Here is a 26,437-nt window from a genome sequence, read left to right as displayed (position 1 = left end):
GTGAAATCCACGGCAAAGAACAGGCAGAAGTGGCTGTGGGCGTGCTGCAGTGTGAAAACAGTGCAAAATCTGGAGTGCAACCTGTGAGACAGCTGAAACGGGGTGAGCCTCAGGAACGAGTAACAGGTTTGCGAAGTCCCCTGTGAAGCGGATGCATTTAGAACAGAGAACAGCCCCACAACTGGAAAAGCAGAGCATACACCTGTATTCTTTTTTTTTGTTCAGCAGCTGCAGAGCGCTGCTGATGTCAGTTTTTAATGCTCACGGCATTACCCGAAGCCAGAGACCCGCACTGGGAGTTCCACCTCGACACGAGGAAGAACTCCTTTACACCCAGGGTGGCAGAGCCCTGGAACAGCTGCCCAGGGAGGCCGTGTCTCCTCTCTGGAGACATCCCGAACCCACCGAGACGCGTCCCTGCGTCACCTGCTCCAGGTGACTCTGCCTTGGCAGGGTTCTTGGAGGGGACGATCTCCAGCGGTCCCTTCCAACCCTGGCGACTCTGTGACGAGCACGCAGAGCTCGGGACCCTCCCGCTGACCCGCGAACAGGAAGGCGACCCGCAGGTCGAAGCAGGTTTGGCTCTTTAACCCCAACCTCAGCCCACGGCCGGCGCTGTCCCCGGCGGGGAGGAGCCGCTGGGCGCTCCCGCGGCCCGGCCCGGCCCGGCCCCGCTCCCGCCGGCCCCACACGGCGGGCGGGCCCCGCCCCGGCCCCTCCTCAGGTGCGGCCCCGCCCGGCCCGAGCCCGGAAGCGCCGGGCGGCGCTGCGGGGGCGATAGCGATGGCGGGCGCGGGGCCGCTGCCGTTGTTCCTCCTGCCGCTCCTGCTGCCCCGGCCGCCCGCCGCCGCGGCCCTGCGGCTGCTGCTGGACGCCGCGCCGCCTTTCACCTGCTCGCAGCCGGTAAGCGGCGCCGGGAGCGCCGGGCCCGGGCGGGCGCGGGGAGCCGGGATGGTGGCACGGTGGGACGGGGAGCCCGGCTGTGGGGCGCGGGGCCGGGCGGCGTCGCCGTCCCGGGGAACGCTGCACGCCTCGCTGGGTTACCCCGGCGGGGGAAGCGCTGCCACGGGCACCTCCGAGCGGCCGGGGCTGAGCCGTGCTGGAAGCGCCCGCAGTCCCTGAGCAGGATGTGAGTCTTTGCTAAGAGCTGACGTCGCCCAGTGTCCTAAAAGTTTTAACCAGTTCCTTGCAGATGAGGGAGTTTTTAGGAGTGCGTGGAGAACCAACCATTACACGTGCCTGAGGTTTTTGAACAGGCAGATTTTGGTTGCCTTTTCTCCCTGTGAAACCGGCCGGACGGGAGCTGCCAATGCAGCGTCGCTGTAAAAAGTGATCCAACCAACCTGAGCGAACTTTGAATATGAACTCCTAGCTGGTCACTCTCTCCGGTGGTTTTTGAGGATTGTTTTGGTTTTGTTTTGTTGGTCGCTTTTTTGTTTTGTTTCGAGGTGGGTTTTTTTTGTTTCAGATACATAAAAGGAGTTTGTAGGAGAGGGAAGAGATCTGCTTTTGCTTTTTAGTTCTGTTAACAACAGCAGTGAGACAGGAAAATGGGCAGTTGTCGTCTAAGCTGGACAGCTTTATATGCTATGGTGCACTTTCAGCAGTCTGAAAAAGGCAGATAGTCAGGTACAGCTATAGACAAATGTAAACAAAATGTGTCCTTTGGGGTGAAAGCTTCTGTAATCTTTTCCTGTACACATTTCCTGTCTTTTGTCTAGTCTGACACTTCTCCTAATGTTTGACTGTATCCTTAACCCTGTTTTACCACACCTCTGCTCTGCTGCCTTCCATCTTATTTAAAAAGACCCCAAGAAAATAGACCAGTTCTGTAGTTTTACTTTAGGCTGAACATTGTAGAGTTACAAAACGTAAACTTTGGCAAAGGGAAAATTACAATATTGCTTAGGCATCTCCTGTAACCATGGTATCCCAAACCTCATTAGTCACAGGGATTGACAGTAATATATTAAAGAGTCACTGCAAGTCCTTGGATGGTTGGGCTCTGACTGACTTTGTTTTGCTGTCTGTCCCTCTTTTTTTTTAGGAAATGTCACCACAGTAACTGGGCGAGGGGTTCACCTGAACATCACCAGCTTTCACAGAGGAGCTGTGTTGCCCCGTGCTCTGGTGTGCACGCAGAGCATGCGTGAATGTTGGGCTGCTACATGCTGTGTGAAAGGGCTGCTACGTTGGCCCTTTCTAGCAAAAAGCCAATTTCCAAAGTGCAGATAGACTTCAGAAAAAGGAGTCAGCTTAAGCCTGGGAGCAGCCTCTTTAAGCAGTTTTGAAGCTGCTGACTCATGTAGGAAAAAGCCCCATCAACTGAAGCTGTGACAGTTGAAAACCGTTCCCCCTTCCCTTTCTGTGGGTTGTGCTGTTTTCAGAGGATGATTCGGTAACCCTCCCATCGTGTGGCTGTGCTGTGGTTCAAAAGCAGAGCTGCTGCTGAGCAGGGTGGGTGAGACCCACTTCCTTTGTCTAACCCACCGTGCTCACGCTGCCCTTGCAGAGCTCTGGAGCAGGTCAGGCTGAGCCATGGCAACTTCCTCAGCAAAACCTCATGTGGTAGATGAGGTGGTGGAGGGAAAGTGTCTTATCAGTATCAATAGGCGCCTGAAGGGAAAACTAAATGCTTGTTAACAGCTGATCTTATTAAAATGCCAGAAAATGCACTTAGTGGGCATATTCACCATCAGTCCATCAAACTGTGCTCCGCTGTAGGGCTGAATAGCACAGCTGCAAATCCAGCTCTTACCAGTAACCATTGCTTGTATGTATCTTCTGCAGGGACTTTTTTCCTATGTGCAGGAGAAAAAAAAAATCTCACAGCTTAAATACCCATCTGTTTTTTCACCACCAAGTGTTAAATCACTGTGCTCAGTTGTTGTGCTGTAACTGTTTTGGGACGTGGCATGCCTGGGGGTCCTGGAGGAATGCAATGTTTATAACCCTGCTGTCTTTGAGGGGCTGGATAGCTGTACATGGTTTGGTCTCTGAAATTTATCTTGCCAGCTTTCTTCACTGGAAATCTCTCAAGAAGAATTGATGTAACATCTCTCATGAAGACAGGCTGTGGTGGTGCATGTGAGGACAACTTTTCCCTGGTCTCCTTTGCAAATATATTCATTTGGCCCTTGCTATTGACTTCTGTCATTTCCTTCTATGGCATCTTTCTGCTGTGTAGGATGTTAACATAACCCATGATCACCCATGAGTGCTGTTAAAATATTTCTGGACTCCTTGGCTTGAAAAGGATTCATGATCAAAACTGTGGAAGTTCAGCATAAAAAGTACTGATCAAAACTATGAAAATATTATAAAGACAACTTTAGAACTGACTGTTATGATGAAATTTTAACTTTTGAATTTGGATTTGATTTTGCTGAGAATTGATATGAGAGCAAGATAAAAAGTTAGAAGCTATAGAGAAAAATGCTTTAAAAAAAAAACAATTTTGTAAAAGATGCTGGTTTCCTACAAGCCTTAAACAAATCATCCTTCAGCATTTATTCCTGTAATGTGTTCATGTGTTGATCTCTGCTTCTTTTTACTGAGGAGTTAGAAAAGGGAAACTGCAGTAAACTTCAAATCATCCAAGCCTCAGAAGATACGTAGAATGGTTCAAAGGTGAAAGGCAAATTTTGGAAAGCTGGAGCCCTTCCCATTCAGCAGCCAATTCTTAAAGGAAAACTGGACACTTGCCTGGCTCACAGCAGTTTCTTTCTAGTTACCACAGCATCCTGCTGGGAAATCTTTGCCTCCCATTACTTTAATTGAATTGTTATGGGATGGTGCTGTTAATCAGTTTCCCAGGTTTATTTCATTCAGATTCAAACGATTCTCCACACATAGGGTCTGTTCTTTCTTATGTCAAAAGCAAAACAAAAATCATTAGAAAAGACTGAAACAGTTGCTTACTTTTTTGTGAAAATACAGCAAGTAAACAGGAAGAGTTGACTGTGCCTGTCCTGCTGAGAATAGTTTCAGCATCATCTGCTTCTCATATTTATGCCTCCCATGTCTGTAGCTTTGCTTGTCAGGCCTGGTCTAAGCTGGGTTGGTGAGTAAGCCCCACATAGCCACTCACTCACTCACTCCCCCACCACTGGGATGGGGGAGAGAATCAGAAAGGTGAAAGTGAGAAAAATTGTGGGTTGAGATAAAGACCATTTAATAAGTAAAGCAAAAGCCATGCATACAAGCAAAGGAAAACAAGGAGTTGGTTTTCACCGCTTCCCCTGGGCAGGCAGGTGTTCAGCTGCCTCCAGGACAGCAGGGATCCATCATGCATAACAATGACTCTGAACTCCCCCTCTTCATCTTTCTGCCCCCAGCTTTATATGCTGAGTTTGACGCCTTACAGTATCCCTGTGGGTAGCTGGGGTCAGCAATCCCAGCTGTGTCCACTCCTGATTCCTGCACCCCCAGCCTTCTGGCTGGCAGGGGTGTTAGAGAAGCAGAAATGGCCTGTTCAAGCCCTGCTCAGCAAGAACAAAAACATCTCTCTGTAACCAGCACTATTTCCAGCACAAATCCAAAACATTGCCCCATACCAGCTACAGGGAAGGAAATTAACTCTATTCCAGCCAAAACCAGCACACTCAAGTAGGGAAACTAGGTTAACTACTTCTGTTGTCAGAGCTTTGTTAATGTACTCTGGATGATCCAGTGCATTAAGTAAGATTTTGTGTTGGTCGGACCTTTACAAGGAAAAACCAACAAGAATTCCCTCAGGTGCTGAGGAGGTAGCCAGGGCAAATCTGACAGTGCTTGACTTACTGTGCTGCAAACTGAACTGGTCTTTTGCTCAAATTGCTTCCTGGCTTTTGAATGTCATTGTCTGGAGTTACACTTTTTGGTATAAAAATGTGCCCTCAGCTATAGCCAGTTCACCTGGGTACTCTACAAAAAGGAGATGGGGGTTTCATGGCAAGTCCTTTCTAGGACTTGCCTTTCCTTGAGCTTCTTATATCTCTGCCTGCAGTGTGGCTTGATCTTCACTTATCTTTGCTTCCTTATGCCAGTAGTGAGGACATCCTATGTGGATGAGTTGTTCTTTACAAGCATTTTCAGCTCTTGAGTCATCCCTGTAAGTGCTTTGGGGACTGGGAGGGGAGAGGACCAAGAAGTTAATTGGTGCCTTGTGGTGGGAGAATCCTTCCCCTCTTCTTGTGGCAGACCTGCTAAGTGCTCGACTAACTGATGGCAGCTTAAAACACTGCAGTATAGTCAGCCACACATAAAAAAAAAAAAAGTTGCTGGCACAGCAGTTAAACAGGTTAGTGCATGGCAGGAAAAACACATGTGTAGGTAGTCCCTTGAAAACTCTGAGTGGGGTAGGGGAAAGATGATAAAATACCAGATAAAATACTGTTGTTTTTCCCCATAGAAACCCAGTGTTGAAAAGATAAGAAGGGCTTTAATTACCAAGTGTCAGTTCTGAATCTTCATCGACAGATGGTTTCTCATTGAGCTCTGGAGTTTTAATAAATGTCAGGAAGGGCACAACAGCCTTATCAAAGCTGGGAACATCCTTGTGAACGCTTCACCTGGGATAATAGACCTGGAGGAAGAGAGGATCCCTTTGTATGCTGTGCTGGATCAATATTCGATTCATATTGATCATTAAACAAAAAAGGGAAATGCAGCATTTCCTCACTCGTGTTGTCAGCTATGACACAGAACACCAGCACTCAAATCAAAGCAGATGTTGCTGCTCCTCAGGCTAATCAGGCCTTGTATTTTTTATAAGGGCTTTGTTGTGATGCCATGTACAATAATTACTGATGACTGGAACAGAACAAAGACAAAATGACTGAATATTTAGTAATAGGCTTTAACAGAAATCATTGCATTAGAAAAAATCCCTATGGTTAGTAGCCAGTTATTTTTGTTTCCTCTTGAGGGTTCATCCCAGAGCAGCCACTCAGTCTTTGCCCTCTGTGGAAAGCACCGTAGCAGATGCTGTGAAGAAAATTAACTCGATCTCAGATAAAACCACTGCACCTTTTCACATAAGAGGCTTTGTCAGGCCACATAATTTACCTTAAAAAGTCTGATTAAGGGTCTGAATTGTTAGGACTAATTTTTTTTCATAGCTTAATCTGTTCTTCCATACAGGTATTCACAATTTTTATTTTTTTCTTTTTCAGTGATTGTAGTTAGCCAGTTTGGATTTGGTGGTTTGTTTTCATCAGTATTTGCTTCTTTGCTTTTATTTTTTTTTTTCCATTAATGAAGGATTTAGGTTGCAGGTGCTGTTCTTCGAGATACTTCTATCTTGGGTGCATTTGTGGTACAGTAATTGGAGTGTGGATGTGTTTCTTGTGAAGCGTGCCTGAAGGCTGGATTTATACCTGTGTGTATTGTTGTGACTTGTGTAGCAAAAGCCTGAAAGAGATTTTTCAGGTTTTATTTATTATATAAGCATGAGGAGCTTAATGCCAAAACTTCCTGCTTTCCTTCCAAGGAACAGATACATGAGCTAAAATGTGAGCATTGATCTCTGAAGTATTTTCATTACCAAAAAGGCACAGCTGGCTTGTTCAAGCACCCTTTCCTAAAAATGTAAATAAACCTTTGGACACTGAGCCCCAGATAGACTTGCAGTTGACCTTAGGAAGTTGTAGAGAGTTTAAAAACCCAACTGCCTTCCCTGCTCCGCTGAAATGAATTATATGGTGGCAACGGTTGACAATAATATCCAGCTTTATTTGTCATGGCATAGGAAATGAGTGAGAGAAAACCTAGCCCTCCTCTTGATTTGCAGTGACAACTTCAGGCTTCCTTCTCACTGGGATTTTGCATCCCACTAACCAAGCAAGCTGACATGCTCCTCCCTGGTGACCGTGGGGGCTTCCAGTATAAACAAAACATAACTTAGGAGAAGCTAGGCAGAGCCCACATAATTTCTGATTGCTTCTTTATGAGCAAGGCGTCTTTATTCTTAATAAGAAATGTCTTATTCTAATGAATTTTTCTATCCTTGGCACAGTGGCGTTGGTCATAGGTTGGACTGGATGATCTCAGAGATGTCACATAAATCGTGCCCAGGTTTCATTCCCTGCATCCTTAGTTTTTTGATTAACAGCTCAGTCCAGTGTTTCCATCATGGTTAATTCTTCCAATACATCACTGAAGTGCTTTTTCCTGTGCCTCTCCCAGCACTGAGCAGAAGCAGGTTGCTGTCAATTTTATTTTGAGAGTAATATTCTTGTTTCTTTCCCCCACAGGATTTAAACTGTCGCGTAAGAAATAGTAAGTAATTTTTTTCTTTGTTGCAGTTTTCTCATCAGATCATGCTTTTTTTTTTTTCTTTTTTTTTTCTTTTTTTAACTGGGTTTATACAGCATGTTTTTCCTGCTAGAATCAGAGAGTTGTAAAGGGAACCACTGCTATCCTGCCTTGCTTTGGGAGTTTACAGTTTGATCCATTATAAGCTCCAGCTAGAAGAGGAATGGAAAGTTGTGTCTTTTTTGGGATAGAGTTTGGGGGTAGGCAGTAGCATGAGTAAATCCCAACCCAACTTGTTTAGTTTCTATTTAAAGCTGGGATCAGTTTTTAAAGAAATGGGAATTTAAGGACAAGTTTGCCGGTAAATGTTCATTACAAGCCATTATGATAGTACTTGATGAAAAATTAGTGTATGAACTAGAATTAAAAGAAGGGCATAGAGGGGTGCAGGTGAGAGGAATTAATGTAAATTACTGGGTGTAAGGGGTCAAGTCTTAGCAATGGCATGCATCTGCAAGACCTTAATATAATTATGGGTAATGTTGTGAAAAAATGTTCTTTACAAAAAGGAAAATGTTCTGAAATTATCCATTTGGTATCTGGAGGCAGCTGGGCAGCACTGCAGAGCTCCTTGGCTTTTCTTTGCAGTGCTTGTTCTAAGCAAGCTCATTCCTGCCTCAGTGCCCAGCCCTGTGTCATACTGTATTTTTTGTAGCCAGTAGTATTTTTTGCAATACTGGCTTGCCAGATCAGGGAGGGATTATGCTGAAAATAACCAGATTTAAAACTTCTTTGGCAGGAGAGGGCTTGGGTGGGATCAGGTTGGTTGATATTTCCCACTGGCACACAGCCACTGGAATACAGCTGGACAACACGGCTAAGCCAAAGTGCAGCACCAGCATTAAAATGCTGCCTAAGTTAAATATTTGGCTTAAATTCTGCCTTATGGCTTTTGTTATGTTTTTCTGCTCTAGGGGAAATCTATTTTTTTTTTTTTTTAGTGTTTAGTACACTTTGCTGAAAGGTACTTTATTCTTGTCAGGCTTTTTATAGATATTTTTTGTAAAATGAGCATTTGAGTTGTCTGATTACTCCTAAGCCTAAAGCCATACTGGTGGACTGAAGGGATAGTGCCCACTTTCCACTGTTACTGTCACATGTCCATCAAAATAGACCCAAAGTGTACTTTAGGGGGGCCTGACTGTGCTATTTTTAACATGCTCTGAGAAGTCAAATCTGTTACAAAAGCCTAAGTAGATCATGTCTGTCTAATGCCTGTCATACCTGATTTCACTTTCTGATGACTTTACAGGACCAATTCTCCCTAACACTGCATAGTTTATTTTTCTGTCCAGGGAGCTCATTAATTTAGGCAAGGCATAAGAGGCAGTTGTTGGAAGCTGAATTCAGATGTTTATTTAAGTTTGAGGAAAAGCAGTTTGCAGACCCAAGGTAATTAACTATTGGAACAATTTCCCTGGGTATCTGACAGATTTCTTATCATTGGAAGGCTGGAAATTAGCACAAACATAGGTCTGTTTCAGCAGAAGGTTGAAGGAGATGCTGAGTAAACTTACTTGACCTGTTTAGCCTGACTGCATTGATTGCAACAAGTACTAACGGATTTTAAGGAAAAGAGGAAGTGGAAGTTACTGGAATAAGTTCAGATTATTACAGGCAACTTACAGAGTACTTCCATACACAAAACTGCTTTTCTGAGCTGGAAGCAGTCTGTCACCCAGATTTCCCCTCAGAATAAACCTCACCCAAAGAGCAGATGATAATTGCAATTAAGCAGAGCTTCCTCAACCCCACTCTAAATGTGGATTTCATTTGCTGGGCAGGCACTTGCATGGAGTCGAGCTGGCTGCAGGTTGCTGCTTGGACTCCTTCTGCTCCAAGCAGTCTCCACGTTTCTTCTGATGTTTTCCGTAAGGAGGATGGAAAACTGGTCCCTGTGCTTCAGATAGAGTGGAAAGTGGCCACGGATGGTAAGTGGTGGTTGTTTAATTTGAGCATGGAGCAGAGGAAAAAGGTGTGATCTAGTAAAGATAGAAAGGAGAATTACAACTTCAAGTCATGAAAGCAGATCTTTGAAATTGGAGAGATTGGCTGCTTAATTTTGTTTGGTGGGTGTAATCTCATCTTTGTGTGCCTTGATAAAGCAATAATTGTCTCATTGTTGGAGCCTAAATGACTACCAATAAGTCATGTTTTCTCACTCCCCAGATACCTTTGATTGTTTGTCTGTAAATGATGCTTCCCTTGCATGCTCTTGTCCAAAGTTTTGCACTGCTTTAAGACAGAATTAAACACATTCATTTCTTCCTTCTGCAGGGGCTGTGTCTGAGGGCTGTAGAGTTATGACCTCTAGCTATGGTAGTGTAGAAGCAGGTGTGACTCAGGCAACCCAGTCACTGAACTCACCTGTGCTTGCCAGCTCTCCCACTGGGACCGTGTGTACCAAAATAAAGGCGTGCTTGCTTTGGCACCCAAGCTGCACGAGCAGCTTTGAGGGACAGAGCACAGCACAAAATCTGTGGAGCTGCCAGGGTGTGTGAGGAATGCAGCCACCTTCTCCTCTGCTCCTCAGTTTGCAGAGATGTAGCTTTGCCATGCAGGACAGCCTTTAGGCTGAGAGCGCCGTCAGTCAACCCTGCATGCTCACTTTTCCATGGCCAGTTATCTTTATGATAACTGCACCTCAGCACCTCAAAGCAATTAGACTGTGGCAAGGCTAGGCACAGTGGTGCTCTCTGTGGGGGCTGCAGCCTCTCCCTGTGCAGAGGAGAGGGAAAAGTGAACACGTCCCTCTGTCCCTGTGCCTGCAGCCAGCATCCGCTGTCTGGAAGGGGCAGAGCTCGCCGTCATGCAGGTCAACAGCAATCAGCAGATCTGTGCCCAGTTTGACTTCCAGAACAATTTGCCTCTTCAGGTCCGTCCAGATGGAGGCCGGGTGAGTGCAAAAGGGCTCCAAATTACGTTTTCTAGTCCGTGGAATTGTTTCTGCTTTCACTGTTTTATGGCAAGGTTATTGATTAAAAAGTACAGACTGCTTAGAGTCTGTGTTGGACTTCAGATCTGCTGTCATTTCCCATTTCTCTTGCACTCTGCCCATCCTTCAGGTTTTAAGAATTGCTGCTTTTAGTTGCCTGGCATGTTTCATCGCTCAGGAGGTTGCTTAAAGCAAAGAATTGTAGGGGTTCTTGCATTCTGCTTGAGAGCATGACATTTTATAGCTTTTAAACTCAACTCTTACTATTGCTTCCACTTCTTTCTTGTACTCTCTTGTTGTGGAGGAAAGCACCAACCTTGGGGGTGGTCGCTCAGATTACATTCCTTCTAGGAGACTCATCAGAAAAGTGCTGAGCATCCACAGCAGTAAGGAATATAAACAGTAAGGAGTTCATTCCTTAACCATGCATAATTTGGCCATACTTAGCTTACCACTTACCAAATACCACTCTCCCAGAGTGCCTCTCCCAGAATTTGCACAGTATTGCTGATGCAGAAAACAATATAGATTTGAGAATATATGTATGGAATGGCCAGGTACAGAACTACATATGTATAAATGCAATTCTGAATGCTTAGCACTTGCAAAGTGCTAGAGAATTCACACTAGACTGAAATTTCCATCTTGAAACTGCATATTTTATTCTAGTCTCCTTTCAGTTCAGAATGTAGTTTGGTGGAAGTTCCACACAGTAGTTTGGCATAAAAAACTGTTGTATCAGCTCAAAGATCCCAAGAAAAAACTAACTCTAAACAGAAGAATTGAGTCGGACAAAGAGACGAGGTATAGTTGATTCATTTGAGTTCCAGTTTTTCATAGTCAAGCTTCAGTTAAAGGGTTACATGGGATGAGGGAGCACAGTGGAACAGGGCCAAGTCAGCTGTTAATTTCAGTGCTTAAAGAGTAACATTGTCCTTTAAAGTCCTTGTGCTTTGTTTTCAGTGGAATTTCACTTTTGACCGTTTTGAAGTAGAACCTGGCCAGACTTACCAAGTGACTGTGTATCACCTGCCCAAACTGGGCATAAATGGAGACTACAATTGCAAGTCCACGTCTCTCACAATGCCTGGTAAGAGGTGATTTAGTTCACTTAAGCCTTGAGTTTAGGAATGTGGGGGTTTGTGGGCCTCTGGCAGGAATGTAGGGGTTTGTGAACCTGAGATCACTGCTGCTTTTACTTAATTTTAAATCTTTCGGAGCTGCCCCTCTGCTTGTGGCAGCTGGAAGTACAGGCCAGAATTTCCAAATCACAAGTTTGGCTTCTAGTACTAAATCCTAGACATGTGAAGTTCAATTTCAAAGGCACAGTTAGGCATAATTTACCAAGAAACTTGGTAGTGCTGGGTGCCTGACCCTTTCTTGTGGATGTGAAAATTTTCCTATCACTAAAAGAATTTTTACTGTTCCCCAAGGTTGCTGAGTGTCTGCAATCCCTCTGGCTGCACTGACTACTTCATAAATATTTGGTGCTTAATACAGATCTTGGAAACTGGTTCTTAAATTTTTTCTTAACTTGCTTATAGCTGTCAAGCTGACTTTGTAGTTATAAAATGGCGAAGTGTGGAGTGTGTCAGTCAATGTGAGCTGGAAAAGGAGAAGGGAGCACTTCATTTTCAGCCCTTGTACCCTTTCTTCTGCTTGTTCACACTAAGAACTTCCTGGCTTTTATCCTTTACTACTCTTTAGAAACCTAATGTGTGGTGTTAAGCTCAGCAGCTGCAGGGAGCTTTGCTGGTTAGAGCTTACACATGAATTGCAGAGACTTTGTAAACTTTGTAAAGTTTAAATTAGTAACTTTGAAAGTTGGAAATTTGAGAGATTAAATGTTTTCTCTCAACTGCCTAAGCAGGGAGTTGTTAATTTTCTTTTTTTTCTTCTGTCCAAACCCTGGAGGAGAGACATAATTTAAGGCTGAGAGTTGTAAATCCCACATTGCTAAATGTTGAATATGTAACTCAGGATTTAACTCTGAAGGAAGTCCCAAAAAGCAGGGGCAATCTGCTAAATGAAGGGAATTAGAAATGTGGAAGAGTGTTTTAGGATTAAGAAAGATTCCAGCCTTGTGATTTTTCTATGTCAGAATGCCTTTGGAGGAAGCTATTGCTGAGGTGTGATTGCAAGGTGTGGGGATGAATATGAAGTTTTAATTCCACTATTGTGACCCTTTCTGCACCAGTGCTACGTTATCGCTGTACTATTAAGTGTGCTGTGGTTTTTGTCTCATTCATTTTTTCTGTTCTGAGAAGAAAAAGAAGAACCAAACACACCACGACATCAGTGTAGGGACTGGTTTATATGCTGGAGGCCAGTACTGTTCTTCTACAGAATTTTGCCACTGCTTTAGAACAAAGGTGTCTACTCGTTTAGGAGAGCTTGGTTAGGTCTCTGGCTTCTGATAAAAAAATGTAGTTTTTTCCTAAATGGAAGTACAATGTTTCTGACTAGCTACTGATGGTCTTTCTTGCAGACTGCCAAGATTCTCTGATGAAAAGAACCATCCCATGTATAAAGACAGGTAAAAATTTTTGAGTCACGTAGATGTGGGTGCTCTGTTGGAATATTTGACAGTTGAGAAACACAAGAATATCTGCCCTACTTCCAGGCAGCTTGTGGGAACCCAGGATCCAGGGTAAAAGTCTAGATGATACAACTCTGCTCGTGAGCTTCCACCCATGGATGGAGGCAGCCCGGTACCAAATCCATGTGGCCAGTTACCTGAATGAGAAGAAGTGTAAAATGATCACACAGGATTTCACTGAGGTAAGTCCCTTCCCAAGTCACACCTTCTCTGGAGATTTAGGCAAACATCTTAAATGCTTGCTAAACCAGGACATTTGAACAACAATTTTCATGGAATTATTTTTTTAATTGTCTTTGGAAAGAGGAATTTGGTGGATAAAAGATCAAAAAAGAGGTTTTATTATGCATGAAGCAGCCTATAAACACCTGCAAAGTCAAATTTTATGTTTGACTATCTGGGCTTTATTACCTTTTTCAAGCCAGTGCCTGGGGAGCTAAGACTAAGCAAATTAACCAAAATTGAGATGCAAAGTTTTAATAAATCATTGAAGTACTTTATCAAAGATGATCACAGGAAGGTGTTAATTAAATCTTTTATATAAGAATGAGTGCTTTACTAACAGATGCTTCATTCAAGCTGAAAATCAATTTCTATAGGTCTTGCAGTCTGTGTTGCTGAAAAGCTCAAAGTGTCCAGACTGTGTTCTGAAATAAAAAATGTTTCCCTTCAGGCATTTGAGGGAGGAGAAATACTGATTATTTGGAATCACTCTCCATCCTTCCTTGCATGAGGGCAGATATGCTGGCATTCGGTTTGTTTAATCTTTCTATTCCTTAACACTTAAAACCCTTGCATGCACTTATATGTTTAAGCTATTACTGACACAGATGGGACAGCTGTGTGAGTATTTCCCTGGTGGAGGGGAATACACCTCATTTTGAAGTTTATATCTGCTAATCACTGTGAAGAATTAGGTTATCATGATATTGATTGTGTACAGCAGGTAGCAAGGGCAACTTACTTACTTGCCTTTTCTAGTGTCAGAAGTAGTGTTGGCAGCTGCTTTTAATTAAACAATGAAGCATGTTAATGTTTACACATTACAAAGCTGAAGACATCTGCATTGTTAAGAAACTGTAAGTTTAACTCCTTGAAAGTTGTACGAGGTACATCCCTAATTATTTCCTGTTATCTGTGCAATCTTAGCCTGCTGCCTTAATTGCATTACCACATCTGTCACACAGGACACCTGCAGAGATGGTGGCCAGATCCTTTACCCATTCTGTTCTCTGTAGGCTTCTTGTTCAAAAGGAAAAAAAAAAAATAGCTTCTCCTTTTTTGGACCACTCCATTTTATCATGTCAGCTTTTTCTTTTTTTTTTTTTTTTTCCAGCTTTCATTCTGTTTTCTTCCTTCCCTTATAACTTTCATCTGATTTTTGCAGGATGGACTACAACAGCAAGTGAATGTCACAATCAAAATAGAGAAGAACATAAAAGCTTGCTGTAGCTACAAAGTACAGGTGGGATCACACTGTTGTCCCTGTGTCCTTCCTTCACAATCAAGGCAGTGAGCACCTTAGGAATGTTAGGGTTTTTTTCTTTTTTCACAGTGTTTTGTTCTGAGATTGGCTCATCTGTAATCACCTGCATCAGGGCAATATTATGGCTAAAGGAATTTTTATAGAGGTATTCTGTGTAGTCAGTGGCTTTTCCTTAGTACAGGGCTGCCAAGTCAGAGATTGTGGGAGTGAGAATGGCAAATGTGCAACCTCAGGAGCTCACAGCCTTTGTCATGTATCGTGTAAGAATTCTTGATTAATCTTGTTTTCTGAAGGGAAGTGGGAACTCTGTGTCTCTGTGCTAAAATAGAAGGAACACTGAGGCAGGGAGAAAGTAAATCAGGGAACAAAATTTCTTTTAAGAATAACTTCTGTTTTCTGGATTCTTTTCAATTGCAGATTCAGCCATTCTTTGCAAACTGTGGCACAGACTGTCTGAGACACTCTGCTTTCATCCCATGTGAACCACTTCCAAGTGAGAACCACTTCTCTGTAAATTAGATTCCCATTGTTTTACAGCTGAGAACTGAATTTTTAACATAACTCTTGTCTTTTGCAGGTACAGAAGCATCGGGTAAGAAGTTCTTCCAATACCCTGAAACTTTTTTCACTGCTCTTCTCCTGTTGTGTAGAATGAGAAATAATCCTTCCTGCTAATGACCCAATGGGCAGGAAATGTCCCAGTTGAAAATTTTATATTATTTGAAAATAGTGAACCACCCATAGATGGTACACAGGTGGTATATGAACTGTACCAACCATATTGGGAACCCACCACAGCTCCCACTGAAACCTCAGAGGATGTGAAGATCAGCACTTGGCAACCACTTGGTAACAAAACACCAAATCAACGAAGAGCAAGGAGACCCCACACCCTAATAATGCTCTTGGTCTGGACTGTCATGTGAGGGATGGAGAGTTTAGGTCATAAGGGTTTAATTGTTCAGGGATTTCTCTGTTCAGGGTCCCTCTTTCGAGCCACCAAGCTCACCCAGCCAGGTGCCATAATCAATATGTGCAATAAATCTCTCTGATGGAGATGAGAGCCTGGTGTCTAAAATTTCTTTAACAGTCCCCTTGTAACACTGAGTTCAGAATTAATTGTGCTAAGAATGACTTCACCATGATTTAATAAGGCATGTATTTGTATGCAGTGTGAACTTAAAGAGCAATTTTTTGAGAGACACTTCTCTTGCAAAGAATTCTTTGAGAAGCAGTTTTGACAAGAAGAGTCTTAATATAAAATACTTTCTGTCACTTTGCTCAGTGTTAAAAAATTTGCATAATATAAAGCAGCTTTTGGAGAGAATAGCATGCATATATTCATTTTTATGAATGTCAAGATAACTTGTGCATAATGATTTGACATCTTTTTTTTTTGGCTGCAACACCTGTAAGGATCTTTTGCCCAAGATTAAAAAAAAATTTAAAAAGGAAAAACACCTGTAAACTGAAATTCATGACCCAAAATAGTGAAATTTTAAATTTTTTTTAAACTAGATTACATGAACAGGCAGGACACGGGCAGCATGCCTGTCAAAGCTGGGTAAACATTGCTATTTAGAGGAAGGTTCTTGATCTGTGTTTTCAGTGTGCTGCACATATGGTTCTTTGTGTGGAGAAGTTTATGGTGTACAGTAGCACCATGGAAGCAGGAATTGGTTTGGAGAAGTGATTGTGGGTTGTAAAGGGGAAGTACTGGTCTACTCAGCAAAGCCAGAGTCCTCCTCCCTTGGCTTCTGCTGTTCAAGAACCTTCTGCTCTGTGGTGAAACTCTGTAAGAAGGTGTCTGAGGAGTGCTTTTGTTTTGCAGATGATATGATGATATGGTTCTACTGGTGTATCACTGGGATCTCTGTGTTACTGGTGGGGTCAGTCATAACAGCTGTGCTGTGTATGACTAAAAAACGAGCAGGTGAGACTCATACCAGCCAGGAAGAAAAAATCCAATGCTAAAGAATATTTTTTCTCCTTCTGTACCTATTCCTATTGCGATTTTGTTCCTTGCTGTTCTGATGCCTTGCTTCTGAGATAATGCCTATGAAAACATCTTCTGTTTTACATTCTAGGACTTGCAATGACCTTATTCCATCCACTAGATTAGTAAAGCCTTCCACAGGTTATCCCCTCTGATGCTCCAGGTTCATAGTACTTCAGAGTTCATGAGGGGGAAAAGGAATTTCATAGTTCAGCCCTTTGTTTCCTGCAGATTGCTGCAAATTTTTGCACTTATTTTTCCCCTGCATTGCATAAGAGTGTTGCAGAACAGAAGCTTCCTGTTTGTCCACACTGTAGTCTTCCCCCTGTTCCCCAAAGTCTCTGCAAAATTAATTTTATACTATCGTGAGATTAGATAAAGTTTTTCAATTGAAGTGGAAGGGAAAAAAAACCTCAGGACAGAGACTGACATAAAGCAACTTGGAAAATTTGGTACTTAAGGGCTAACTCCTAGTTTTCTGTGCTGCAGCCATGAGGCAGTTATCTCAGGGAAGCTGTGTAACTCACTGTTTGTTTTGTTTTCTTTTTACATGAGAGGAAGAATTGGTAATCTTTGGGAAAATTTCTTAACATCAAACTCATCTATAAGATGCAGCTAGGGACATTTTAGTCACCTCTTCAGAAAAGCTTCTTAAGAAAAAGACATATTTAAAAAGACCCATCTCCTTAAAGAGAGGTTACAGAGCAGCTGGGGGTTCTGACTGCAGGGATTTGGGGGAGATGGTGAAAGTTCATTTTGAGTACACTGTCTTCTCTCAAAGGAAAAACATAGCAAGAACTGGCTGGAGAAGAGTCTTTATTCATTCACTATGTTTTTTTATTAGGCTTCTCCCTCCTTACAGCTTTTTCTCCCTACACAGTTAAAGATTTTCTTTTAACCTAATCTGTGGAAGGTGGTGTGATTTAAGCATTTAATCTAACTTCATGTTTTCAGAACTGACAGTGACTATCTCTCTTTCAGGGCGCCGGCGAGGGAAACACAACCACGACGGTTTGCAAGCCGGTAAGATGCCACCTGTGTTTTGTCAAGCACTTGTCATGCAGGTCTCACACAGCTGCCCAGAAGAGGCTTTCGTAGGCTCCAGCTACTCTATAGATGCTTCTTGAAACCAAAAGTTAGCCTTAGGATCTTCCTGTTTAGCTAAAAGAAGCTTTGTATATGGAATTTGAAATGCTGTATTTGTGAGATGGGAGGTAATTGCTTTGGAATGTGGGGATGCTTTTGACCCAGCCGAGGCAGAAGAAGCTTTGCTAATCATCTAGGCCATAGCAACAGGAGATTGGTTTGGGGTGGGTGCACTCAGCTCTCCACCAGAGAATACAGCAATATTTGCAAATCTCTTGAAGCTGCTGTAGTGTTTTTGTGAGGTGAAAGCTGATGAATCATCTAGGCATTATTATAAATCACAGCTTCACTGTGTCTGTACTTTCATATTAAATTTACAAAATGAGATGTTGTCCACATACGTTGCCAAAATAGCATTAAAACTTAAAAGTTAACTCTATGCTGATGAGTGCTGACTCACACCATTCCAGTGTGGGGAATGTGGCTGTAATTAATATTTTTCTGTCTTCCATCAGCACCGCCCACCGAGCTGTCCCTGCCGCCCTTGAAGCTGCGGAAGGTTTGGATTGTGTACTCTGCTGATCACCTGCTCTACGTGGACGTGGTGCTGAAGTTTGCCGAGTTCCTGATGACGGTCTGTGGCACTGCTGTGGCCTTGGATCTGCTGGAGGACCAGCACATCTCAGAGCTGGGGCCCTTACCCTGGCTCACACGGCAGAAGAAGGAAATGGAAGAGCTCTCTTCAAAGATCATCATCTTGTGTTCTCGGGGCACCCAGGCCAAATGGCAGGCCATGCTCGGGAGTGAGCCTGTGTGTCTCAAGCAAGATCAGCAAAAGCCAGTGGGAGACCTGTTCACCCCAGCCTTGAATCTGATCCTGCCAGATTTCAAGAAGCCAGCCTGTTTTGGAATGTACATAGTTTGCTACTTTGAGGGAATAAGTAGTGAGAGAGATATACCTGATCTGTTCAATGTCACCTCCAGATACCAACTGATGGACAAGTTTGAGGATATTTATTTTCGGATTCAGGATCTGGAGAAGTTTGAACCTGGGCGGATCCACCGAATCCAGGAAATCACAGCTGAAAATTACATCGATACCCCCAGTGGGAGGAAGTTGAAAGAGGCCATAGAGAAGTTCAAGAACTGGCAGACTGAGCACCCAGACTGGTTTGAGAATGAAACCATCTGCTTGGATAGTGATGAAGAGTTGCATTCCCTGAACAGAGAGAGCCAGGTGGATTCACTGCTGAGTGAGCCAGGTGGAATTGTGAAACACCAGCTACACCTACGTGAGCCTGACCCCGGCTGCTGTTACGCCATCAACCTCCACATGCATGAAGGTGAAAGTACAGGCTGCAAGCTGCAGCCTCAGCTTAATCCATGTGGGGATCCAAATTCCCAGACTGTGGTCCTTCCTATGGATGTTCCTCCAGTTCAGGTAGTGGAGCCAGTCTCTTCCATGGAAGATAGAAATATACTCAGTCACCATGTGCTGAGCAATGAAGACTGTATGGAAGGAGTTCCTCTTCTGGAGACAAGCTTTCCAATGAGGAATAACGTCATCCTCCACGATGGCTCTGAAGCTTCAGTAGCTGACCAGAGTCCTGCAAACTTGTCAGATGACCTGAGTGACCATCTGAATGGACTCATGTACCCTCTTTATCAACAGAGTGTCATTCCTTCGGAGCCGTACCTCTGCCAGGGGGAGGCTGACGAGCAGAACCCGCTGGTCTTTGATGACCCATACAAAGACCAAAGACAGTCAGTGCAGTCAGACCAGGGCTACATCTCCAGATGCTCCCCTCTGCCTCCTGAGGACCTTCTAGAGGAGGAAGAGGAGGAGGAGGATCAGGAACAACAGGGGGGCTTCCACGAACTCTCTCCAGAGGTTTTGAACAGCCTAAAGAGCCTCCAGAAGCAGCTGTTTTTCCAGGACATTCAGAGGCGCTCTAGCTGGAGCTATCCAGCAGAGGTGATGGACATTGACCAATCTTTGGAGGACTGTTAGGCCCTGCCTGGCACCTGCTCTGTTTGAAATACAGGGATGGAAGGTGGTCCCATGCAGAGGAGTAGTGAGACTGCATTTCCAGCACTATCCTTGTCCTTGTATTGTAAATGGCTTAGTGCTGGGACCTTCCTGTGTGCTGCTGGGATGCAGCACTGCCCAGCAGATGTGGAATGTTGCTTCCAATCTCTGTGGAAAGAAGCCACGGGTATTGGCCACCCCCGTGAAAGAACAGGCAGTGGTTCTGTTCCTTGGGGAAGAGCATTACACTGAATTCTCACTGATGGATGGCAGAAAAATTACTGTGGCTCATCCACTCGTGCCTTCAAAATGCCCTCCAGCTGTGCTGATTCTATTGCACTGGATAAAAAGTCACAGGCATGGTTTAGAAAATAGGTTTAGATAACATGGTGACATTTGCATTGCAATTTTAATGCACATTTTAAACATTTCCTTGTAAATACTGTATTAAAGACGTGTGCCTTAAATTTCAGCTAGATTAGGGATGTCTCTACCTGTTTGATAAATGTGCCTAAAGATTTTTTTTTCCCCACTCATCATTCATTTGCAGCTGCATTTCCATGGTCATTCAGAAATCAGGTGGAATAGCTGATAATAAGTGGGATAAACGTTTAAATTGAGAGTTTCCATAACTCTTCCTGCCTCTCTACTTGGACGTATGTGCTTGAAAACTAGCAACAGCAGTGAAGGGGGAAGACACCAAGAAATGGAATTTGGGTTTTTTTTTACAGTTTTAAGAAACGTGGGGAGGAATCAGGGGAATCTGGTGTATTCTGCGACAACACTGCTGCAGTGCTGTTTGCTTTTGGATATCTTAGCAGCAGGAGGATGTGAACTGAAGATATAGATAGTGACACACAAGGAAATAAAGGACTATTTTGGAGGAGGAAAAACTGTAGCCTCAGCAGATGCTGTTTTAGAGTGGAAATTATATCTGAGTTAAGGGAGGCTGAGCAAAAACGACTGTAAGATGTACTTGTGTAGATTTAAGCTCAAGCAGAGGTAGTTCAGGTTAACCACAGTGAAATACTGAACAGACTAAGGGATTCATCTTCCAGGAGCAGTGATGGTGAGGCTGGCATTTACCCTGTTTCTTATCACTGTTTCTGCAGCCCACTGGATAACCACCTGTGAGATGTAAATACATCCAGGCCTTTCTCCTTTGTCATCTTCCCGTCCATCTAAGTTTACTTGTCAAAAAATCTTTTATCTCAGCTTTTTTAAAATCTAATGTCTCAGAAAAGAATCTATTATTTTGTCTTGCAATTTATTTTGTATTGTGTGTGTTTTATAATTTTGTGTCTAACCTGTGGGGTTTTTTTCCTTAAATTAAAAATCAAGAATATTTTTTGGATATATTCATTTAAATACTTGTGTGTCCTCAACTCTGCCTAACTCCTTTTGTTGAGTTATATTACGTTTTTTAGTATTTGTTATAGAAATCTGAGGCAAAACTGAGCCAGAACTGAACTGGCTCATGAATGAAAAAATACAATATCCCTGCAAAGCACAGTATGGAGACAAGCTGGACAGAGCTGAGGGCCTGGAGCCATGGGGAGCACACATCCCATCAGAACAGGTGGTAAAGGAATTGTTTGTAATTTCCATGCAGGACTCTTAGGACAGCTTAGTAACAAAGGGACAGTCCCTGCAGAGATCCAAACTTAGGCTGGGAGCCTTCCTGCTCTGACAGGAATCCAATCAAACCCAACAGGAGCTAAGCAAGAGGCAGCTGTGATCTCAATGCTTCTCCAGTGAGAACCCATTTCCCAGATTATGTCAGTAATTGCCATCTTGATGATCCCACTTCTAAAAGTTTCTTTTATCTTACAGCAATTAACATGTAAATCTGATTTTTTTTCCCCCATGAGTCTTTTTCAAGTGGTATAAATTCCTATAAATCACTTAACTAGGAAGTTCAGAAGTATCATCTGAATTTCCTTGCCTTAGTCATTCCCTTCTCAAATAACTCCCTTGGTGTTACAGCTCCTAGAATTTGCTTTCACTTACTAAAAGTTTGTTTGAAGGGAAAATCCAGACACTATTTTAGCAATCCAGTATGAGGAAAACAAGTAACTTTAACACATCTGTTAGTCCCTATTCAATATAAAATTGAATAGCCCAGCAAGAATCAAAGGAGGGGGAAAAAGGAACAAAATCAGCCACAAGTTTCTAATTTTATTTTAACAATCTTGCTTTTTAAAAAATACAAGTTCTGATTAATGCCAGGGGGATGCCAAGTGTCCATCAGCCACAGGCCTTATCTCTCACTTCCATTTCCCCTCCTGGGAGTAGTCATCTCTTTTGTCAGGGTAGCAAACAAAGAGCAGTAAAATGCTAAATAACTGAGTTGTGTAACAGAATCCCAAGGGACCTGTGTCTTAGTATGGCACAAATTCATTCAGCAAAGTGTTACTGACCTGGACCAGTAATTAAATGTTGGCACGTTGTACAGGAGTTGTGCAAGGTGCATCAGGAGAGGTACTGTTTGCACTTCCGTGGTACCACCATCTCTCTTCTGCAAACAGAAAGGTTTAAGTGGAAGCAAGAGCTCAGTTACCAAAGAGGAGGGAATTCAAGAGGAGGAGCGGGTTTATAAACAAGACACTGAAGATCTTTAAATGTTTTTTCATAGTAAGTAATTGCAGGAGCAGCAGAGCTGCCCTTTTAGCTGCAAGGGGGCTTCTGTATAGCCAACTACAAGAGCTTTACACTCTCCAAACAGCACATTTCCTAACAACCTAGAAACCATGGCACCACAAAGAACAACTTTTTCTACAAAGGAATTCTATGCAACACAAGTGTCATTTGGCAGGGTCATGTGTCCCGGGCAACCTTTTCATCCATGGAAAAATCTGAACTGTGAGTTCACTGCCAATAGGTTAAATATGCCATGGCCAGATGAATTTCAAATATGCCATTTTTCTCAATAACATCCTAACTGGAAAAAGGCACTCACTTTTGAAACAGCAACTTTGTTATGGGCTATGAAGGGGTACTGAAGTAAGACTCATCAATAATTGTGCTGTGATTATTTTGATGTCTCAACTATGCTCATGCTTCAGTGTATTAGGGATTAGCACTTTGGTGCTATTGGGAACTTGGCCATAGGAGTAGCCAAACATAGTTGGTGATGAAAAGCATTTTTTTACCCTTCAGTTTGTTTTTGGCAAAGTTGGTTGGGGATTTTTTTTTTTCCTTCAGCTATTTGACTGAAGAATGGAGTAGTCCTCGGTTCAGGTATCGTCTTATTCTCTCATGAATAATTATTTCTGAGTTTCTACTACCTATTTAATACTGAAAAAGGAAGGTGTAAGGAAACAAATATCTGTACAAGCATAATATGCCTGTAATTACACCTCCTTTGGCCAGGAACTTAGCATCCCCTCAACACATTTCACGTCACATAGGAAAGGTTCACAGTACCAAGTTTTACAATCACAGTCACTCACAGCACCAAGATTGTCCAGACAAGAAGAGTTACCGAAGAGAAAGGCCACTGGCCAAAATTCACACAACTGCCCGTGTAAGGGCTCAGGTTAAAAATAAAGCACTGGTGGGAAAGTTAAGCCTAGCTTTTGCCAACTCTCCATTTGGCATGAGGAGAGCAGCCAGTCACCCATCCTAGCTGCACTTCTGAACAGAACAGCACTATTGACCCATCTTTTCTAGGGGCTTTTCCAGCCCCCCAAAACCCATCAGCCACCAAGAGCTAGGGGAGGAGACCCCCATGGCAGCCCCACTTCTGCCTCTGGGAGCTGGAAGTTACCAGACTGTAAACATTTTGTTGTAGCAGTCCACCGGAGCAGGCAGTTGATCCCACTCTGTGACAAGGGAGGTGGGACAGAGGCTCTGAAGCCCAGGCCCTGAAGGAAAGAATGAATGTGTGTGTGGAAGAAGTCTGGGCTGCACGTGCAGTCCTGCTGTGGGTAGCAGTTGGTTGTGCTTTATTTCCCCTTCCCATCAGGACAGCTTGAAAAAAAAGAAAAATAAACTTGCGACAGGAAACTGTTGTTTTTCACAATTATTGCAGCCTTGCCCAGATAATGAAATATAAGCCTGGGAGGGGCAAAGTCCTTCCCCCAAAGGACTTTGGTCTGTGTGCTCCTCCTTCCATGGGGCTGGTTTCAGGAGCAGCAGCAGCCAGGCAGAAGAGCAGGCCTTAACCCCACCCAACATTCATGGAGCTTAAAACCAAAGAAAACTGTGTTCCTATGAGAGGTTACTAACAATTTTTCCCCACCTACCCTAAACCACATGCACACAGAGGACAGGATGCTGATACATGGGCTTTCACCAAAGCTCGAGAGCCCCTCTGCCTCAAGGGCTCCTGCAGCACTTTGCTTTGTGTGCTGAAATGTGAGGCTCACTGAGCATGGAGCCCACCCCGAGCAGTGCCAGCGTCCTCTGCTCTGCTCTGGGAGAGGGGGCACTTTGCAGGCTTAGCCCCATCTCTGCTCTCTCAAGCAGGCATGGAAGGGAGACGGAGAAAACTTTCCAGCCTTTCTGGCTGTGTAAAGGAAGACCCTACGCTCCGTGTAAAAGAAAACCAACGCTGATCCCGTAAACATGCATATTCACAGAGAAATGAGAGCCCCAGCACCTGGGGATGCCAGCAGGAGGCTGCTGTAAACCCTGTTCTCACCAGAAATAAATGTCTTGGTGGTTATGAAATGGGGCCTAAGCCCTGGCTTATGTCCATGCTGGACTGGTTTCTTTAGCATGTGAAGTCAATGTAAGATGCAAAAGGTTGAAGCACAGAGGTAGACATTTTGGCTAGGAGAAGGTGGCTCATGGGCTTGAAGTGACCGAGTGGCCAACATGCTTCCAGAGGTTCCTTAGCTGGTACACGAAGGCCTGGGAAACACAGGCAGCAGCTTTGCAAGACCTAGGGAAACCAAAGCATGCTTCCTTCTGTCCTTCCCGAACCCGGAGGCAACATCTGCTGGTCAGGCCCCTCTTGCATCTCATTATTGTGGTCAGCAGTTCTTAAAGGAGGGGACAAAATGCACTGGTCCCTGTTGAGGATGAAAAGGAAAAACTGAACCTTTTCGGTGACAAAGCAACACAATGTCCTGGGAGGGGGGGAAGAGTGGGACCCTCCAGGCAGTGGAGAGGCAGAAGCACTAGAAGAAGTCTTGTCATGAAGGCCAGGTGCGTTTTCTGGGGACAAGTGTCATCCGTAGGCTCCTGCAGGTAGTCGGGTTTGTGCGGAGCTTCCGCTGCTGGATTTGTCCACAAGGAAGGGAGGAGGGGAACGGGAGTCTGACCTGGAAACCCACGTCCCCTTCCCCTGCTCGGCCACGGCGGAGGGAACCTGAGCAGAACGCAGAGACAGAGACTCTGCCGGGAGCGGGCGCGGAGGCGGCGGGAGCCCGTCCGGGGGCGGCCGGGGGGGGCTCAGCCCTGGGCGGTGACCGCCAAGGCGTTCACGTACCCGTGGGGACCCACGTCCACGTCGGAGAGCCCGTGGGCCAGCGGGGCTGCGGCGGGGGCGGCGGCGGCCGGGCCGTACTTGGCGGGCGGCGGGGCGGCGGCGGGGCGGAGGAGGCAGCAGGTCTCCAGCGCCTCCAGGCCGCGGCAGGTCAGGAAGAAGAGGTTCTTCAGCATGAAGAGGGACAGCGGCTGCTGGTAGCGCAGGAGCAGGAGGCAGCGCAGCGCCAGCAGCGGCGCGTCCAGCAGCCCGGCGGGCAGCAGGAGGTGCAGGGCGAGGCGGGCGGCGCCGGGCGGGCGGGCGGCGCTCAGCTCGTACAGCCACAGCACCGGCGAGGCCAGGCAGAGGAAGTAGACGGCGATGAGCAGGTAGCGCAGCGGGGCGGGCAGCGGCGCCGGCCGCCCGGGCTGCAGCACCAGCTCCAGCAGGGAGAAGCTGTCGAGCAGGTCGAGGCAGGTGGCGAGGAAGGCGGCGGCGGCGCGGTGCTGCGGCGGCGGCTGCGGCGGCAGGAGCAGCTGCCCGGCGCCCTCGGTGCCGATGGCCCGCAGCAGGCAGTACAGCAGCGGCGCGGAGAGCGCCAGGGTGATGCGGAAGCCGGTGGTGCCCAGCGGCAGGCGCAGCTCGATCAGCTCCAGGATGGAGGTGCCCAGGATCAGCGCCGCCTTGGGCGTGAAGGCGATGGAGTAGATGAGCCAGGCGAGGTGCGCGTAGGCGAAGTCGCCGCCGCGGGGGGGGACCCCGGCCCCGCGGCCCCCGGCCCCGCGGCCGCCGGGGGGGCCGTGCAGCAGCAGCGGGTGCGGCGGCGGCGGCCCGGGGGGCGGCGGGGGCCGCTCCCGGCGGCGCGCCCGGCTGTTGCGGCAGAAGAAGATGCCCCAGCCGGCCGCCAGCACCAGGTCGGTGGCGATCCAGCTGCACCAGTACAGGTCGGTGACGGCGATCAGGTAGAGGTCCAGCAGCGCGCCCTGCCCCAGCAGCAGCACCAGGGACAGCGCCTGGAAGCCCCAGCGCCGCCCTCCCCCCGCCCCGCCGGGCCCCAGCAGCGCCCCCGCCGCCGCCCCGCCGCCCCCGGCCCCGCCGCCCGCCGCCGCCGCCCCGTACAGCTCCGCCGCCGTCATGCTGCGGCCCGGGCTCACGCCGCCGCCGCCGCCGCCGCCGCCGCTGCTGATGCTGCTGCTGCTGCTGGGGAGCGGCGAGGCGGCGGCGGGCAGCGGGGTGGCGGGCGGCGGCACCAGGGGCTTGCTGATGCTGCTGCTGTCCTCCTCCTCCTCCTCCTCCTCCTCCTCCTCCTCTTCCTCGGCGCTGCTGCGGGGGCTGCGAGGGCGGCGGGCCCGCGCCGAGCCCGAGCTCGACCCCGAGCCCCGCCGGCTGCCGCCGCTGCTGGAGCCCCTCTGGAAGAGGGGCTGCCGGTCGGCGGCGTGCGGCGGCAGCGGCGGCGGCGGCGGCGGCGGCTGGAAGGAGCCCGAGGAGGAGGAGACCGAGCGCTGGTTGGAGGCAGCGCGGTGCATGGTCCTCCCCGGCCCCCGAGCCGGCGCGCCGGGCCCGACGGCCGCGCCGCGGCCCCCGGCCCGCCCCCGGC

At 46.1% G+C, this 26,437-nt stretch overlaps 2 protein-coding genes across 4 annotated transcripts; one reads left to right on the top strand and one right to left on the bottom strand.

The window, feature by feature from the left end:
• Window positions 1–741: 741 nt before the first annotated feature.
• On the top strand, window positions 742–20,795 carry IL17RA (interleukin 17 receptor A). Of its 3 annotated transcripts, XM_053943420.1 has the most exons (13): window positions 742–903; window positions 7,236–7,260; window positions 9,081–9,227; window positions 10,068–10,192; window positions 11,195–11,321; window positions 12,720–12,767; window positions 12,855–13,012; window positions 14,218–14,295; window positions 14,734–14,809; window positions 14,894–14,908; window positions 16,148–16,249; window positions 17,294–17,335; window positions 17,914–20,795. In XM_053943420.1, the coding sequence occupies exons 1-13, from the start codon at window positions 784–786 to the stop codon at window positions 19,407–19,409; spliced, it is 2,559 nt and encodes an 852-aa protein (XP_053799395.1). In that variant the 5' UTR covers window positions 742–783; the 3' UTR covers window positions 19,410–20,795. The 3 variants fall into 3 exon arrangements, with proteins under 3 accessions (XP_053799395.1, XP_053799396.1, XP_053799397.1); XM_053943421.1 differs by lacking the exon at window positions 16,148–16,249; XM_053943422.1 differs by lacking the exons at window positions 742–903; window positions 7,236–7,260; window positions 10,068–10,192 and having other exon boundaries at window positions 9,146–9,227.
• Window positions 20,796–24,727: 3,932 nt separating this feature from the next.
• Window positions 24,728–26,366, bottom strand: TMEM121B (transmembrane protein 121B). The gene is made up of 2 exons (XM_053942386.1): window positions 25,944–26,366; window positions 24,728–25,895 (listed from the first exon to the last, which is right to left on the bottom strand). The coding sequence occupies exons 1-2, from the start codon at window positions 26,364–26,366 to the stop codon at window positions 24,828–24,830; spliced, it is 1,491 nt and encodes a 496-aa protein (XP_053798361.1). The 3' UTR covers window positions 24,728–24,827.
• Window positions 26,367–26,437: the final 71 nt, after the last annotated feature.

This window comes from Vidua chalybeata, chromosome 5, assembly GCF_026979565.1.
Source record: "Vidua chalybeata isolate OUT-0048 chromosome 5, bVidCha1 merged haplotype, whole genome shotgun sequence".
NCBI classification, from domain to species: domain Eukaryota; kingdom Metazoa; phylum Chordata; class Aves; order Passeriformes; family Viduidae; genus Vidua; species Vidua chalybeata.
This window is presented reverse-complemented; position numbering and strand designations above follow the sequence as displayed.

What these genes read in the sequence shown, in the direction of transcription:
- IL17RA (XM_053943420.1), top strand. Translation starts at nt 784, where the DNA reads ATGGCGGGCGCGGGGCCGCTGCCGTTGTTCCTCCTGCCGCTCCTGCTG. An exon ending in TCCGTCCAGATGGAGGCCGG is followed by an intron (nt 10,193 to 11,194) that starts GTGAGTGCAAAA and finishes CTTTGTTTTCAG; the next exon opens with TGGAATTTCACTTTTGACCG. An exon ending in CACGTCTCTCACAATGCCTG is followed by an intron (nt 11,322 to 12,719) that starts GTAAGAGGTGAT and finishes TCTTTCTTGCAG; the next exon opens with ACTGCCAAGATTCTCTGATG.
- TMEM121B (XM_053942386.1), bottom strand. Translation starts at nt 26,366, where the DNA reads ATGCACCGCGCTGCCTCCAACCAGCGCTCGGTCTCCTCCTCCTCGGGC. An exon ending in AGCTGTACGGGGCGGCGGCG is followed by an intron (nt 25,896 to 25,943) that starts GCGGGCGGCGGG and finishes GGGGCGCTGCTG; the next exon opens with GGGCCCGGCGGGGCGGGGGG.